General features: G+C 45.0%; 1 protein-coding gene across 5 annotated transcripts; it reads right to left on the reverse strand.

Moving 5' to 3' along the window:
• Positions 1-2346: 2346 nt before the first annotated feature.
• Positions 2347-11788, reverse strand: LOC106604468 (zinc finger protein 513). Of its 5 annotated transcripts, none has more exons than XM_014199224.2 (5): positions 11714-11788; positions 11107-11263; positions 9366-9479; positions 4425-5063; positions 2347-4103 (listed from the first exon to the last, which is right to left on the reverse strand). In XM_014199224.2, exons 2-5 carry the CDS (start codon positions 11144-11146, stop codon positions 3319-3321), a joined length of 1578 nt encoding a protein of 525 aa, XP_014054699.2. In that variant the 5' UTR covers positions 11147-11263; positions 11714-11788; the 3' UTR covers positions 2347-3318. The 5 variants fall into 5 exon arrangements, with proteins under 5 accessions (XP_014054699.2, XP_014054786.2, XP_014054623.2 ...); XM_014199311.2 differs by having other exon boundaries at positions 9366-9476; positions 11718-11784; XM_014199148.2 differs by having other exon boundaries at positions 11718-11784.
• Between the last annotated feature and the right edge of the window lie 6599 nt (positions 11789-18387).

Raw genomic sequence — 18387 nt, forward strand, 5'->3', positions numbered from 1 at the left:
CTTGTTGACAGCTTTGCACACTCTTGGCATTCTCTCAACCAGCTTCTTGAGGTTGTCACCTGGAATGCATTTCAATTAACAGGTGTGCCTTGTTAAAAGTTAATTAGTGGAAATCTTTTTATTTCTTAATGCGTTTGAGGCAACCAGTTGTGTTGTGAGAAGGTAGGGTTGGTATACAGAAGATAGCCCTATTTGGTAAAAGACCATGTCCATATTATGGCAAGAACAACTCAAATAAGCAAAGAGAAACAACCATCATTACTTTAAGAGATGAAAGTCAGTCAATATGGAACATTTCAAGAAAGTTCCTTCAAGTGGAGTCGCAAAATCCATCAAGTGCTATGATGAAACTGGCTCTCATGAGGACCGCCACAGGAAGGAAAGACCCAGAGTTACCTCTGCTGCAGAGGATAGGTTCATTAGAGTTACCAGACTCAGAAATTGCAGCCCAAATAAATGCTTCACAGAGTTCAGGTAACAGATCTCAACATCAACTGTTCAGAGGAGACTGTGTGAATCAGGCCTTCATGGTCGAATTGCTGCAAAGAAACCACTACTAAAGGACACCAATAATAAGAAGAGACTTGCTTGGGCCAAGAAACATGAGCAATGGACATTAGACCGGTGGAAATCTGTCCAAATTTGAGATTTTTGGTTCCAACCACCGTGTCTTTGTTAGACGCAGAGTAGGTGAACAGATGATCTCCGCATGTGAAGTTCCCACCGTGAAGCATGGAGGAGGGTGTGATGGTGTGGGGGTGCTTTGCTGGTGACACTGTCAGTGATTTATTTAGAATTCAAGGCACACTTAACCAGCATGGCTACCACAGCATTCTGCAGCGATACGCCATCCCATATGGTTTGCGCTTAGTGGGACTATCATTTGTTTTTCAACAGGACAATGACCCAACACACCTCCAGGCTGTGTAAGGGCTAATTTACCAAGGAGAATGCTGGAGTGCTGTATCAGATGACCTGGCCTCCACAATCCCCCTGACCTCAACCAAATTGAGATGGTTTGGTATGAGTTGGACCGCAGAGTGAAGGAAAAGCAGTCAACAAGTGCTCAGCATATGTGGGAAGCTGGTTGAGAGAATGCCAAGAGTGTGCAAAGCTGTCATCAAGGCAAAGGGTGGCTAATTAAATATATTGAGATTTTGTTTTTCACTTTTTTTTTTACTGCATGATTCCATGTGTTATTTCATAGTTTTGATGTCTTCATTATTATTATACAATGTAGGAAATAGTAAAAATAAATAAAAACACTTGAATGAGTAGGTGTGTCCAAACTTTTGACTGGTATTGTATATATATTTATCACCATCATCTAAATAGACAGATATATAGTCAGGTCCATAAATATTTGGACATTGACCAAGTTATTATTATTTTGGCAATCTACAACAGCATATTGGAGTTGAAATGTAATAATGAACATGAGTTTAAAGTGCACTTTTAGCTTTAATTTGAGGGGATTTACATCCAAATCGGGTGAATGGTGTAGAAATTACAGCACTTTTTATATGTGGCCCCTCCCCCCTTTCTAAGGGATCAAAAGTAATTGGACAATTGGTTGCTCAGGTGTTCCATGGCCAGGTGTGTTATTGCCTCGTTAGTTCATTTAGTAAGCAGATAAAAGGTCTAGAGTTGATTTCAAGTGTGGCATTTGGAATGTGTTGCTGTTAACCCTCAATATGACGTCCAAAGAGCTGTCACTGCAGTGAAACAAGCCATCATTAGGCTGACAAATCAAAACAAACCCATCAGAGTGATAGCAAAACCATTAGGTGTGGACAAATCAAATATTTGGTACATTCTTAAAGAGAAATAACACACTGGTGAGCTCAGGAACACCAAAAGGCCTGGAAGACCACAGAAAACAACTGTGGTGGATGACAGAATAATCATTTCCCTGGTGAAGAAAAACCCCTTCACAACAGTTGTCTAGATCAACAACACCCTCCAGGAGGTGTATCTGGGTCAAAGTCAACAATCAAGAGAAGACTTCACCAGAGTAAATACACAAGATGTAAACCATTCCTCAAAAACAGGAAGACCAGATTAGAGTTTGCCCCAAAAAAACATATATATTATATTATCTGCTCAGATTCAGCCAAATGTTTCAAAACTCATTGGACAGCGCTTCACAGAGACAAAATGATGCAAATTGTGTCACTGTCCAATACCTATGGACCTGGCTGTGTGTGTGTGTGTGTGTATATATATATATATATATATTTCATCATCATCTAACTTGACAGAAAGACATGCCTCAAAAGATGGACTACCATCACCACTCCTACCACCACTCCTACCACGAGCACAAACCCACAAAAAGCCAAACACTTCAGTCACAAGTCTTTATTTCAGTACTAGAGATGTAGAAGGCACAGTGTGCAGACAGTTACTGTGGTCCTGTCTATTGTGCAGACAGTTACTGTGGTCCTGTCTATTTTCTGCGTAGCCTTACATTCAGCAGTGGTGTATTAACGAAGAGCCAAATGGATGCAAAGTGACCGACTTCAAACTCTCCATTTGTGTTTCTCAACATTTTTGAATCTGTTACGGTGTGCTAGACATCGTCTCCAATGAGAATACAACGTGATGTCCGCCGACGCAATACTATTTTCTGAGAAACATTGTTCAAATCAACTAAAATATATCATTTGTTGCAAAAATAAACTCTGTTTCACAATTACATTCTTTACAGATGATATTTGTTTTGTTGGAATACATAATTTAGAAATGCCCTAAATCTCAATCAAAACATACATTTTCAAACAATGCATCTACTTTACTAAAAACAACATTTAACCATATAAAAAAAAAAAGGATGAATCTTGAATCCCACAGACACACCATTTAATGCCCTAAGACCAGTGCAGTGTTCAGATCCAGGAAACCAGCACATGTAGCTCCGCCTCTAAAAAGGTTCCTGAGATAAGTCCTGCCCCTCTGAGGCCTGAGAGCGGGTTCGGGGGTCACCACTGTAACACACACACACACACACACACACACACACACACACACACACACACACACACACACACACACACACACACACACACACACACACACACACACACACACACACACACACACACACACACACACCTCTCCCTGGTTATGGTTCCCTGTTTCTTGAATTCAGTGTTGTTCTGTGGGAGTGTGTGTATGTATCAGTGCTGTGTGTGTGTGTGTCTCAATGCTGCGTGTGTGTGTGTGTCTCAATGCTGTGTGTGTGTGTGTGTGTGTGTGTGTGTGTGTGTGTCTCAATGCTGTGTGTGTGTCTCAGCTGTGTGTGTGTGTGTGTGTGTCTCAGTGCTGTGTGTTGCTGTCTGCTGTAGTGTCCTGGTGTGTGTGTTTGTCCCAGCTGTGTGTGTTGTGTCCGTGTTTCCTCTGGTGGCGTTTGTAGTTGTCCCAGTGTCCCGTGGTGTAGTCACACTCAGCACAGCCGTACGGCTTCTCTCCCGTGTGTCTCAACATGTGTCTCTTCAGGTTCATACTCTGGTTACAGCTGTAGCCACACACAGAGCAGTGGAACGGCTTGGCTCCAGAGTGAATCCTCTCATGGCGCCTCAGATTGGCCAGGTTCCCGCAGGCGTAAGAGCACTGGGGACAGCGGTAGGGCTTCTCCCCTGTGTGGACCCGGAGGTGGCGTTTCAGGTTGTCGAGGTGGGCCGAGGCGTAGGGGCACTGGGGACAGCGGTGGGGCTTCTCCCCGCTGTGGGTGTGGGCGTGTCGGGCCAGGTGGTTGGGGTAGAGGGAGAGGAAGGGGCAGAGAGGGCAGCGGTACAGCTTACTGGCCCCCGGCTGGACTGCGTGTGAGTCTGTGTCACCAGGTGTGTCTCTGGCAGTGGGGCTGGAGGAGCCTATATCCTTAGAGAGGACAAACTCAGAACATTGACTACACATCTGTCCTCTGCCCTCCGCCTCTCCTTCCAGGGTGAGGCCACAGGAACGACAGCAGAGGGGGAAGAGGAGGTCAGGGAGAGGGGCGGAGGGGGGGAGACGGGGGGAGGAGGGAGAGGCTACCCCCCCTAGGGACTGGAGGAAATCAGAGTCCTCCCTCACACACACTGTCAGGTCTGACAAAACGGCATCTGGAGGAGAGGAGAGAACAGTATACACACACACACACACACACACACACACACACACACACAACCTTTAGTTCAGTAACCAGCCCAACCAGAGCTTCTTCCTCTTTTTAAACTCCAGTTTCAGGAAGTTAACCAACACTTCTCCTTTCACTCTGAGCTACAGGCTAGAACGTTCAAAAGAAAACATCCTCTTTCCTGGAACATATTACCTCTGTGTGTGTCTAAGTCTGTGTGTGTGTGTGTGTGTGTGTGTGTGTGTGTGTGTGTGTGTGTGTGTGTGTGTGTGTGCGTGCGTGTACTCGCCTGACTGTATGCCCTTACCTTCACCATTTTCTCTGCGTGTGTGTTTTCGTCTGCTGCGTCTCTTCAGTGTGTGTGTGCGTTGCGGCCGGGGCTGAGTCTCCTGGCTGTGCGAGCGCTGGTGCCTCCGCAGGTTTCCCAGGGAACTACAGGCATAGCTGCAGGCGTTGCAGAGGTAGGGCTTCTCCCCGGTGTGTGTGCGTGTGTGTCTCTGCAGGTTGACCCTCTGTGTAGAGGCGTAGGGGCAGTGGGGACAGCGGTAGGGCTTCTCTCCATCATGCGTTCTCATGTGGCGTTTTAGATGGTTGGAGTAGCGAGAGGAGAAACTACACAGAGAACACGTGTACAGCTTCATACAGACTTCTTCATCACCCGCCTTACTCCTCTTCCTCTTCCTGTCCTTCCCCTCACAGGATTGGACAGCCGGGGTTGACTCCTCCCCCTGTGAGGTATCCTCCATGGCTGTGTGTGATTCTGATTGGAGGCCCTCTTCGCAGCTCAGGCAGTAGAGTCCCGCCCCCAAGTCAAGTCCCGCTCCCAGGTCAAGGTCGGCCCCCATCAATTGGCGACACCCCTTACAGGAGAGGAATGCTGGGAAGGCTGAGTCACCCGGAGCTGGAAGGCTGGTGCCGTCATCACTTAGAGAGAACACTGTCATACCTGATAGAGGGAGGAGAGAGAGGGAAGAGTGAGAGAGTGTGAGAGTGTGAGAGTGTGAGAGAGTGAGAGAGTGAGAGAGAGAGAGAGAGAGAGAGAGGGAGAGTGCTAGAGCGAGGAGAGAGGGAGGGACGGAGAGAGAGAGGGAAGGAGCATTTGGTCAAGGACTCGTAAAACCATGTACAATGCATTCGGAAAGTATTTAGACCCCTTGACTTTTTCCACGTTTTGTTAAGTTACAGCCTTATTCTACAATGGATTAAATGAAAGAAATTCCTCATCAATCTACACACAATACCCCATAATGACGAAGCGAAAACAGGTTTAGAAATGGTTGCAAATTTATACAAAAATAAAAATACAGAAATGCCTTATTTACATTAGTATTCAGACCCTTTGCAATGAGACTCGAAATTGAGCTCAGGTGCATCCTGTTTCCGTCGATCATCCTTGAGATGTTTCTACAACTTGATTGAAGGTCCCCAAGAACACAGTGGCCTACATCATCCTTAAATGGAAGAAGTTTGGAACCACCAAGACTCTTCCTAGAGCTGGCCGCCCGGCCAAACTGAGCAATCGGGGGAGAAGGGTCAGGGAGGTGACCAAGAACCTGATGGTCACTCTGACAGAGCTCCAGAGTTCGTCTGTGGAGATGGGAGAACTTTCCAGAAGGACAACCATCTCTGCAGCACTCCACCAATCAGGCCTTTATGGTAGAGTGGCCAGACGGAAGCCACTCCTCAGTAAAAGTCACATGACACCCCGCTTGAAGTTTGCCAAAAGGCACCTAAAGACTCTCAGATCATGAGAAACAAGATTCTCTGGTCTGATGAAACCAAGAATGAACTCTTTGGCCTGAATGCCAAGCGTCACGTCTGGAGAAAACTAGGCACCGCTCAGCACCTGGCCAATACCATCGCTACGGTGAAGCATGGATGTTTTTCAGCGTCAGGGACTGAGGGACTGGTCAGGATCGAGGGAAAGATGAATGGCGCAAAGTACAAAGAGATCCTTGCTCCAGAGTGCTCAGGACTTCAGACTGGGGTGAAGGTTCACCTTCCAACAGGATAACGAACCTAAGCACACAGCCAAGACAATGTAGGAGTGGCTTTGTGAAAAGTTGAGTGGCCCAGCCAGAATCCGATCGAACATCTCTGGAGACCTCCCCATCCAACCCGACAGAGCTTGAGAGGATCTGCAGAGAAGAATGGGAGAAACTCCCTAAATACAGGTGTGCCAAGCTTGTAGTGTCATACCCAAGAAGACTCGGCTGTAATTTCTGCCAAAGGTGCTTCAACAAAGTACTGAGTAAAGGGTCTGAATACTTATGTAAGTGTGATATTTCCGTTTTTATTACACTTGCAAAAATGTCTAAAAACCTTCTTTTTTTCCCTATGTCATTATAGGGTACTGTGTGTAGATTGATGAGGAAAAAAACAATTTAATCCATTTTAGAATAAGGCTGTAACGTAACAAAATGTGGAAAAAGTCCGGGGGTCTGAAAACTTTCCGAATGCACTATATATATATAACACTGTAAGTGTGTGTATGTATACTTGTCAGTGTCAGCCTGGTCACTAGAAATAGCATCCTATTGGTCACTAGAAATAGCATCCTATTGGTCACTAGAAATAGCATCCTATTGGTCACTAGAAATAGCATCCTATTGGTCACTAGAAATAGCATCCTATTGGTCACTAGAAATAGCATCCTATTGGTCACTAGTAATAGCATCCTATTGGTCACTAGTAATAGCATTCTATTGGTCACTAGAAATAGCATTCTATTGGTCACTAGAAATAGCATCCTATTGGTCACTAGAAATAGCATCCTATTGGTCACTAGAAATAGCATCCTATTGGTCACTAAAAATAGCATCCTATTGGTCACTAGAAATAGCATCCTATTGGTCACTAGTAATAGCATTCTATTGGTCACTAGTAATAGCATTCTATTGGTCACTAGAAATAGCATCCTATTGGTCACTAGAAATAGCATCCTATTGGTCACTAGAAATAGCATCCTATTGGTCACTAGAAATAGCATTCTATTGCGGACATGTGAAAAGGTCCTGAGGACATTGATATCGACCCACAAAAAAAAAAACATAAAATGTTTTGAAAACTATTGCAGAGCACTGGCGTGAACTCGTGATGCTCGGAGGTGAAGAGCGCTGCTTAAGCGGTGTTCAAAACAACTGGGAACTCTGGGGAAAATGTTTTGCTCCAACTGGGACAAAAAAACAAAAACATTTGAACTCAGAATTCAAGTCGGGAACTCTGGCCTCTTTCTAGAGTTGTGACTTTCCAACTTGAAGATCACCGCCGTCATGATTTGACCTCGTAATTTTCAGAGTTCCCAGTTGTTTTGAACGTGGCATTAGACCGAAGCATGCTGCTCTGACCACTCCAGTTCACAATGCTCTAGATGATACTTGATGGAAACATTCCCCAAACCCAAACCTTAACCTTCAACAGACTAACATGGAACCAAAAACGGCTGCGCGCGTGCGCAATCCCGACACGCAGGTTAAAATACCAAAACAAACTCTGAACCAATGACATTAATTTGGGGACAGGTCGAAAAGCATTAAACATGTATGGCAATTTAGCTAGTTAGCTTGCACTTGCTAGCTAATTTGTCCTATTTAGCTAGCTTGCTGTTGCTAGCTAATTTGTCCTGGGATATAAACATTGAGTTGTTATTTTACCTGAAATGCACAAGGTCCTCTACTCCGACAATTAATCCACAAATAAAACGGTCAACCGCATCGTTTCTAGTCATCTCTCCTCCTTCCAGGCTTTTTCATCTTTGAACTTATATGGTGATCGGCATCTAAACATTCATAGTATTACCACGACAACCGGCAAAACAGTTCGTCTTTCAATCACCCACGTGGGTATAACCAATGAGGAGATGGCACGTGGGTACCTGCTTCTATAAACCAATGAGGAGATGGGAGAGGCAGGACTTGCAGCGCGATCTGCGTCCGAAATAGGAATGACTTCTATTTTAGCTCTTGGCGTCGCAGACACTCGTTGGCGCGCGCACGAGCAGTGTGGGTGTAATAATTGAATAACATGGATTTCTAAATTTATTTTGCAACGCTCGCGCACACGACGTGTCCGGTCTGGTCAGCATGTAAGCCCTGTCCAAGCCGGGGGGGGGGGGTCTACTAAGCTATATGGAGTTGTTTTCAGAAGGTCATACCAAGGATCATTTAGCTATTTGAGTTAGAAGTTTAAGAACCCTTGAATAAAAAAATTAAATAAAAAAAATGTATACAAATATTTGATGAAAAATGTCAATTTGGCCTCACATCTATTAGCCCATAGAAGCGCATTGAATACCATATTCACTACATGGAACAGAAAAAAAATCAAAAAGGAAGTTTGTTCTCAAGTGTCTGTCCTATATCTGAGAGATATAAGAAAGATCAGGAAATATAAATAATTTTTAAAAAAAATATTTCTACATGTATTTAACCCCTTAATTTTGTCACTAAATAGTAGAAATATATTATTTCATAAATGTTTTCAACTGGTACAGGCGAACCTTCAGACAAGTCTTGCGAGGCCTGTGGGTGTCCTAGAGCAAAAGACACCCACAGGAGTCTCACCTTTCCATAGACGGGCCATATTAGTGTGTAACCCAAACTGTTCTCTACAGACAGAGGTTGGCAGATCGGCGGTACCGACTTCAGACGGGTCCCAAGACGCTTCTGGGGGTCATACAGAAAAACAGGACACTATCATGTTTGTGAGAGTCTCATCTTTTCATAATAGTTTTGTAGGCCAAACCATTCGGACGTTACAAGCGATTTTGTGAGAAGAATGATTTTCTGGATGTCTCGTAGTCTGACAAACACCGCTCTAGCTCTGTCACCTTTCACTGCAGATGCGGAAGTGAGACATCGGCAGATGCGGTGGATTGAGACGCAATCCAATGCAAAAAAAGTGATATCTCTAGCTTAAACTGATGGATTTTAATGGGGATTGTTTTATTATGTTAATATAATTCCCACGGGGGCGTGGACTCTAGGGGGTTAACCCCTCGGACTTAATACCTAAGCTTCAACCTTTGAGTTGTTTCTGTTTTAACTATGCAGAATTAACCCCGTTCACCGCGCAGAAATAACCCCGTTACTACGTGGAATTAAACCTGTAACCACGCAAAATTGAACCTGTAACCACGCAGAATTAATGCATCACAAAATAGACATCCATCCATAATTTCAGAAGTGAAACTATGAGATCAAGTTGGTCAGTGTTTGTGTATATGTGTAAATGTGTGTGTGTGTCTGACCTGTGTCTCTGTCCAGCCCCATGATCTCTGTGTCATCAAACTCACAGAGCTCTCCACTAAGCAGGAAGTCACTGTCCAGAACCAGGCATCCTGGATCACACTCCACACCGTCTACTATATCACACACACACACACACACACACACACACACACACACACACACACACACACACACACACACACACACACACACACACACACACACACACACACACACACAATCATTATACTACTCACACACACCATCATTACACTACACCGTCTACTGTAATACACACCATCAATATGCTACACTGTCTACTGTAATACACACCATCATTATACTACACCGTCTACTGTAATACACACCATCATTATACTACACACCATCATTACACTACACCGTCTACTGTAATACACACCATCATTATACTACATACACACACCACCATTATACTACACCGTCTACTGTAATACACACCATCAATATGCTACCCTGTCTACTGTAATACACACCATCATTATACTACACCGTCTACTGTAATACACACCATCATTATACTACACACCATCATTACACTACACCGTCTACTGTAATACACACCATCATTATACTACATACACACACCACCATTATACTACACCGTCTACTGTAATACACACCATCATTATACTACACACCATCATTATACTACACCGTCTACTGTAATACACACCATCATTATACTACATACACACACCACCATTATACTACACTGTCTACTGTAATACACATCATCAATATACTACACACCACCATTATACTACACCGTCTACTGTAATACACACCATCATTATACTACACCATCTACTGTAATACACACCATCATTATACTACACCGTCTCCTGGAATACACAATAACCTCTATCACACTAATATAGCACTGGGGTGATTGAAGAGGAGAGGCAGGGGAGAGGGGGGATAGAGGGAAAGAGGAAGGGAGAGGGAGGAAGCAGTGGGAGAAGGAGGGAGAGAAAGAGGAAGGGAGGAAGCAAGGGAAGAGTGAGAGAAATAGGGGGGGAGAGGGGGCAGGAGGAGATTGGGAGAAGGGAGGGAGGATTGGTCAGGAAGGGTAGGTGGAGACAGGAAGCAGAGAGGAGGAAGGGAGGAAGTCCAGCTGAGACAGAACACTCAGGATGAGATAACTCACACACAGGATGAGATACACACACACACAGGATGGGTTACACACATTCATGAGGACGAAGAGAGAAGGATGACAACCCAACCATGCACACAGGCATGATGAGAGAGAGAGAGAGAGAGAGAGAGAGACAGAGAGACAGAGAGAGACAGAGAGAGAGAGAGAGAGAGAGAGAGAGAGAGAGAAAAAGAACAGAGAGAGAGAGAGAGAGAGAGAAAGAGAGAGAGACAGAGAGAGAGAGAAAGAGAGAGACAGAGAGAGACATTACAGTTATGGAAGCTGACAGAGTTTTAACAATTGAAGTACACATCAACTCTGTAACTAAATGATCTAATCCTGTATCCAAGTTGTATATACCCAAACCCAAGCCTTCATTCAAATCAGTACAAATATGGATTACAGTTGATCTAGTAAGCACCAAGAGCACACCTCTAGAAGGTACAAGTAGCAACACATCTCAGACATTGAAATATGTGAAAACCCAAGGACAACCAACTAGTTAGTTTTGTGATAACTCCTTCACCACCCAGTCAATAACATGACTATAGTAGGTAGAAAGGCTATAAACCCGTACTTACATTTAACGGGCTGTGGGTTCGATTGTTTTCTCCTCGGCATTCTTCGTCTTCTTTGTCTTCCTCGCTGTCAGTGAGTCGCAGTTGCCTCTTGTGAGCTGGTGGCGAAGCACTGATCTATACGGCGTGAAGGCTCTGCAAACTTGTCATATTCCTCTTCCTCCAACGGACAAAAACACAACTATCAGTGTCATCAGTCTCTCTCACACACTCACACACACACACACACACACACACACACTGGCTAACGTTACGCACGTTAGCTAACTAGCTAGCTAAATATGCGGGGGGCTGGCTGACTTAGTTTGCTATTCTAGCTAGTTTGTTAGTCTAACCGAGAACATCGTTAGCTAGTTCTATTTAAAAGACAGTGGGTTGTTCTATCTGTGGCTGTATTGGGAAGAAATTGGTCAGATAGAAGCGAATCATCTGGCTAGCTAACTTAGATAGCTAAAGCTACGCTAACTAGCGGTCTAGTATTTAGGAGAAAACAAACACAAAAAAATAGCCTATACGTCTAGTTAAATGTAAATTCTAAACAACAAGCTAACTTTACATCAACTTAAGTTGTCGTTTAATATATATTTTTTCGGTTAAAATAGTCTCTTACTAACTTCCTCGAGGGTCCAATGTGTACATACTGCGAGTTCATGGGGCGTGACGTCAGTCCTTTTTTTTAATATACTTCCGGATCTTGGGTCTTGTAGTCATTCAAATGTAGTCAGTTAACTTTGACTTCGAAGGAAAAAAATTGAAACGTTTATTTTTATTTAATAAGAAGCCTCTTTTTTTCAAGTTTATTGTTGAATTATTGCGCATGCGAATATGCCTCATACAGCACACATCATAAACGGTGACGTTAAACTCCTAATAATGCATGTATGTAATAACAATATTCTACACCTGTTATTGTGCAGGCCTCTGTAAAACACATATGTATTTACCTGACACTGGATTTTACCACCAGGTGGAGTTACTCTCTAACAGTAGAGGGGCGGGGGGGTTAACTATGATTGGAACTTTAGATAAGGGATTTCATATAGGGTACTACTAGAGCAGCCGAATGGTAACAACCTATAAAGAATCACATAAGATGAAGTTGTTTTCCACCGACTGTCTACGGAACGTATGGGCTGCTCCTCCTAATCCAAAATATGTGTTCATATACATCAGTGGAGGTTTGTCTGATGATTGTTTTACCTGACTATTAGTCTATGCTTCTGCCTTGTGAGAGACACGCAGATGAACTTAATAGCTGACTAGTGGTGGCTATTCAGCAGCCTGATGGTCTGAGGATAGAAACTATTGGCCAGTCTTTCAGTTTTGGCCATGACGCTCCTGTACTGCCCAGTGTCTGAGTGATTGAAGCGGGGAGAAAAGGACGTGGTTTGGGTGGCTGGGGGACCCTGATGTTCTTCTTGGCCTTCCTGAGACACATGGTGTTGTAGGTGTCCTCTAGGGCAGGCAGTGAGCACCCATTGGTGCATTCAGCTGCACGTATCACCCTCTGAAGAGCCACGCGGTCCTCGATGGTGGAGTTGCCGTACCAGGCTGTGATGCAGCCCGACAGAATGCTCTCGATGGTGCTCCTGTAGAACACTGTGAGGACCCTCTGGGACAGGCCACCTTTCTACAGCATCCTGACGTTAAAAAGTCGCTGTCGTGCCTTCGCTATGGTGTCCGTGTGGTTAGACCATTTCAGCTTCTGTGAGATGTGTACGCAGAGGAATTTGAAGTTCCTGACGTCTCCGTGGTGGCCCCGTTGATGAGGATGGGCACGTGTCCAGCCTGGTTCCTCCTGAAGTCAACAATTAGCTCCTTTGTTTTGATAACATTGAGGGAGAGGTTGTTTACCTGGCACCACACCGTCAGAGTGCCTACCTCCTTCCTGTAGGCTTTCTCGCGGTCATGGGTATACAGGGAACACAGGAGGGGACTGAGGACGCATTCTTGTGTGCCCCCTGTGTTGAGAATCAGTGTAGAGGAGATAATGTTCCCTAACATCACCACCTGGGGGCAGCCCATCAGGAAGTCCAGGACCCAGTTGCATAGTGAGGAGTTCAGACCCAGGGCCGTAAGCTTTGTAATGAGCTTAGAGGACACTATGTTATTGAAGACCGAGCTGTAGTCGATGAACAGCATCCTCACATATGCATTCCTTTTGTCCAGGTGGGTAAGGGCACTGTGCAGTGTAATGGCGATTGCGTCGTCCGTGGATCTGTCAGGGCAGTAGGCGAATTGGAGAGTGTCGAGTGTGTCGGGGAGGGAGGCGGTGATATGGTCTTTGTCTAGCCTCTCAAAGCACTTCATGATGACGGAAGTGAGTGCAAATGATCAGTAGTCATTCAGTTCAGTTACTTTCTCTTTCTTGGGCACAGGGGAGGATAGTGGACATCTTGAAGCAGGTGGGCATAGCGGCCTGAGCTAAGGAGAGACAATGTCAGAGAACAACAATTCCCAGCTGGCCTGTACATGCTCCGAGGGCGCGACTAGAGATACCATCTGGGGCGTGCCGGCAGCCTCGCGACGGTTAACACGTTTGAATGACTTACATACGTCCTAAGTGGAGACTGTGAGTGTGTAGTCACGTTGTCCTCAGGGGCTCTCTTCGGCAGCTCAGGGTCATTGTGCTCGACTCTTGAGAAAAAGGTGTTTAGCTCGTCCTGTAGGGTGTCCTGGGAGACCGCGATGTGGCTAGCTTTCTTTTTGTAATCCGCAATCGTTAGGAGCTCCTGCCACATATGCCCTGTGTCTGACCCACTGAATTTCTCCTCCACTTTGCCCCTATACTTGTGTTTCGCCATCTTGACGTAGGGCACCCATTAAACATTACAGAATTGGAGCAGCTGACGAGTTGGTCAATCTTCCAGTAGAAAAGTGCAGAACAGAAAGCTCACTGAGGGCAAACTTAAAGATGTGTAAAATTTCACCCAGTAGTTTTGAAAGTGGTGCTCATGAGCCAAAAGTGGTCCCCATTTTTTGTGTACTACGTCATGCATTTCGTGTCATATGTTACAAAATGTCGCACTTTGTATGATATCATATTACTTAAAAAAAAAATGTGGATATGTTTAATGTCCCGGATCGCATCTTTATTTGGTTCTGCAATGTTGAAAATCCAATAACAATGTGTTGAGACCAAAGGTTTTTTTCAACAAATTACATCACCATGAAAGGTTCCAGACAGACACACAGATACACACTGACACAGGTTCCAGACAGACACACAGATACACACTGACACAGGTTCCAGACAGACGCACAGATACACACTGACACAGGTTCCAGACAGACGCACAGATACACACTGACACAGGTTCCAGACAGACGCACAGATACACACTGACACAGGTTCCAGACAGACACACAGATACACACTGACACAGGTTCCAGACAGACATACAGATACAGATACAGTTTTTCATTTTGTTAACATTTTGTTAAGTAACAGCCTTATTCTGAAGAAAAAAAAATATATATATATATATATATCTTCATCAATCTACACAAAATAGCTCCTAATGACAAAGTCGAAAAAGTTTTTTTGACATTTTTGGCCCAAAAAAACAGAGATACCTTATTTTCACAAGTATTCAGACCCTTTGCTATGAGACTCGAAATTGAGCTCAGGTGCATCCTGTTTCCATTGATCATCCTTGAGATGTTTCTTCAACTTGATTGGAGTCCACCTGTGGTAAGTTCAATTGATTGGACATGATTTGGAAAGGCACACACCTGTCTGTATAAGGTCCCACAGTTGACAGTGCATGTGAGAGCCAAAACCAAGCCATGAGGTCAAAGGAATTGTCCGTAGAGCTCCGAGACAGGATTGTGTAAAAGACAATCATATGAACTTAACAGCACATCTGGGGAAGGGTTGCAAAAAATTTCTGCAGCAATGAAGGTTCCCAAGAAGACAGTGGTCTCCATCGTTCTTAAATGGAAGAAGTTGGGAACCACCAAGACACTTCCTAGAGCTGTCCGCCCGGCCAAACTGAGCAATCTGGGCATGGGGGCCTTGGTCAGGGAGGTGACAAAGATCCCGACGGTCACTGACAGAGCTCCTGAGTTCCTCTGTGGAGATGGGAGAACCTTCCAGTAGGACAACCATCTCTGCAGCACTCCACCAATCAGGCCTTTATGGTAGAGTGGCCAGACGTAGCCACTCCTCAGTAAAAGGCACATGACAGCCCGCTTGGAGTTTGCCAAACGGCACCTAAAGGACTCTCAGACCATGAGAAACAAGATTCTCTGGTCTGATGAAACCAAGATTGAACTCTTTGCCCTGAATGCCAAGCATTACGTCTGGAGGAAACCTGGCACCATGCCTATGGTTAAGTATCGTGGTGGCAGCGTCATGCTGTGGAGATGTTTTTCAGCAGCAGGGACTGGGAGACTAGTCAGGATCGAGGGAAATATGAACGGAGCAAAGTACAGAGCGATCCTTGATGAAAACCTGCTCCAGAGCGCTCAGTACCTCAGACTGGGTTGAAGGTTCACCTTCCAACAGGACAACGACCCTAAGCACACAGCCAAGACAACCCAGGAGTGGCTTCGGGACAAGTCTCTGAATGTCGTTGAGTGGCCCAGCCAGAGCACCGATCTAACATCTCTGGAAAGGCCTGAAAATAGCTGTGCAGCAACGCTCCCCATCCAACCTGACAGAGCTTGAAAGGATCCGCAGAGAAGAATGGGAGAAACTCCCCAAATACAGGTTTGCCAAGCTTGTAGCGTCATACCCAAGAAGACTCAATGCTGTAATCGCTGCCAAAGGCGCTTCAAACAAAGTACTGAGTAAAGAGTCTGAATACTTATGTTAATGTGGTCATTATGGGGTATTGTGTGTAATTTGATGAGGGGGAAAAAATATTTTATTAATTTTAGAGTAACGTAACAAAATGTGGAAAAAGTCAAGGGGTCAGAATACCTTCATAATGCACTGTACACACATACACAGGTTCCAGACAGATAGCAGCAACAGGTTCCAGACAGATAGCAGCAACAGGTTCCAGACAGACAGCAGCAACAGGTTCCAGACAGACAGCAGCAACAGGTTCCAGACAGATAGCAGCAACAGGTTCCAGACAGACAGCAGCAACAGGTTCCAGACAGACAGCAGCAACAGGTTCCAGACAGACAGCAGCAACAGGTTCCAGACAGATAGCAGCAACAGGTTCCAGACAGACAGCAGCAACAGGTTCCAGACAGACAGCAGCAACAGGTTCCAGACAGACAGCAGCAACAGGTTCCAGACAGACAGCAGCAACAGGTTCCAGACAGACAGCAGCAACAGGTTCCAGACAGACAGCAGCAACAGGTTCCAGACAGACAGCAGCAACAGGTTCCAGACAGACAGCAGCAACAGGTTCCAGACAGACAGCAGCAACAGGTTCCAGACAGACAGCAGCAACAGGTTCCAGACAGACAGCAGCAACAGGTTCCAGACAGACAGCAGCAACAGGTTCCAGACAGACAGCAGCAACAGGTTCCAGACAGACAGCAGCAACAGGTTCCAGACAGACAGCAGCAACAGGTTCCAGACAGACAGCAGCAACAGGTACCTTGGTGTTATGTGTTTCTCATCAAACTAAGCGTTCCAATCTGTTTTAACTTGAAGAGTAACTACATGTGCTTTCTTAGCAGCTGTTAAATAAATCGCATTTTATTTTTACGATTCATATATCTAGCTGATAATTATGAAGTTCTTTGTGTCAATCTTGTTTCGTCAATTGTTGCCATTGTCCTGGCTGGAAGAAGGTTCAGTGAATGGAGAGGTGAAGCGTGAGGTAATACAGTCTATCCCCTTTACTCCACACACAGAGACGATTACAAGGCTCTCTCTCGCCCTCCATTTGGCAAATCTCACCACAATTCTATCCTCCTGATTCCTGCTTACAAGCAAAAACTAAAACAGGAAGTACCAGTGACTCGGACAATACGGAAGTGGTCAGATGATGCAGATTGTAAGCTATAGGACTGTTTTGCTAGCACAGACTGGAATATGTTCAGGGATTCTTCCTATGGCATTGAGGAGTTTACCACCTCAGTCACCAGCTACATTAATAGGTGCATCGATGACGTCATCTCCACAGTGACCATACATACATACACCAACCAGAAGCCATGGATTACAGGCAACATCTGCACTGAGCTAAAGGCTAGAGCTGCTACTTTCAAGGAGCTGGACTCCTAACCCAGAAGCTTTTGAGAAATCCCGCTATGCCCTCCAATGAACCATCAAACAGGCAAAGTGACAATACAGGACACCAGCTCTGACGCTAAATTACTTCTATGTCGCTTTCGTGACAAGCAACACTGAAGCATGCATGACAGCGCCCGCTGTTCCGGATGACTGTGTGATCACGCTCTCCGTAGCCGATGTGAGTAAGACCTTTAAACAGGTCAACATTCACAAGGCCGCAGGGCCAGAAGGATTACCAGGACCTGTAGTCAGAGCATGCACTGACCAACTGGCAAGTAACTGAAATGTTTAACCTGTCCCTGACCTATTTTGTAATACCTAATATTTTAATCAGCTGTGTAGTGCTGGGGTAAAAACCAAAACATGCACCCAGAGGCTGCCCCAGGACCGAGTTTGGGAAACCCTGGTTTACCCAATACCAGGTTGATGTTCCTTGGAAACATAGGACCTATGATGTCCTTAGGACAATATATAGGTATGGGATAATGTCGTCCACCACCTGGCTCTCTCTCTCCCTGTCAACCTGTCTATATGCATTCGCAATTGAGCCTGGAGACGAGATTAGGCATAACGCCGAATACAGCAGGTGTAGACCTTACAGTAAAATGCTTACTTTCTTACCGAGTCAATTTGCGGGGGTACAGGTTAGTCGAGGTAATTGAGGTAACATGTACAGGTAAGGGTAAAGTGACTATGCATAGATAAAAAACAGCGAGTAGCAGCAGCGTAAAAGGGGGGGGGATTCAATGCAAGTAACCCGGGTAGCCATTTGATTAACTGTTCGGCAGTCTTATGGCTTGGGGGTAGAAGCTATTAAGGAGCCTTGTCACGGCTTCTGCCGAAGTCGGTCCCTCTCTTTGTTCGGGCGGCGTTCGACGTTCGACGTCACCGGCCTTCTAGCCACTGCCGATCCCCTTTTCATTTTCCATTTGTTTTGTCTTTGTTTTACACACCTGATTTCAATCCCACAATTACTGTTTCATTATTTAACCCTCTGTTCCCCCATTGGTTTTTGTGAGTGATTGTTTATTGTATTTTCGGTGTGTCATGGTATGCGTGTATTTGTTACTTTGTATATTTTA

This window comes from Salmo salar, chromosome ssa01, assembly GCF_905237065.1.
Source record: "Salmo salar chromosome ssa01, Ssal_v3.1, whole genome shotgun sequence".
NCBI classification, from domain to species: domain Eukaryota; kingdom Metazoa; phylum Chordata; class Actinopteri; order Salmoniformes; family Salmonidae; genus Salmo; species Salmo salar.

Bases quoted from the DNA above. Each gene is read 5' to 3' on its own strand.
- LOC106604468 (XM_014199224.2), bottom strand. From the start codon at position 11,146: ATGCCGAGGAGAAAACAATCGAACCCACAGCCCGTTAAAT. The intron at 5,064-9,365 runs GTCAGACACACA...TCCCTCTATCAG, and splicing joins GGGGCTGGACAGAGACACAG to GTATGACAGTGTTCTCTCTA. The intron at 4,104-4,424 runs GTAAGGGCATAC...CCTCTCCTCCAG, and splicing joins ACGCAGAGAAAATGGTGAAG to ATGCCGTTTTGTCAGACCTG.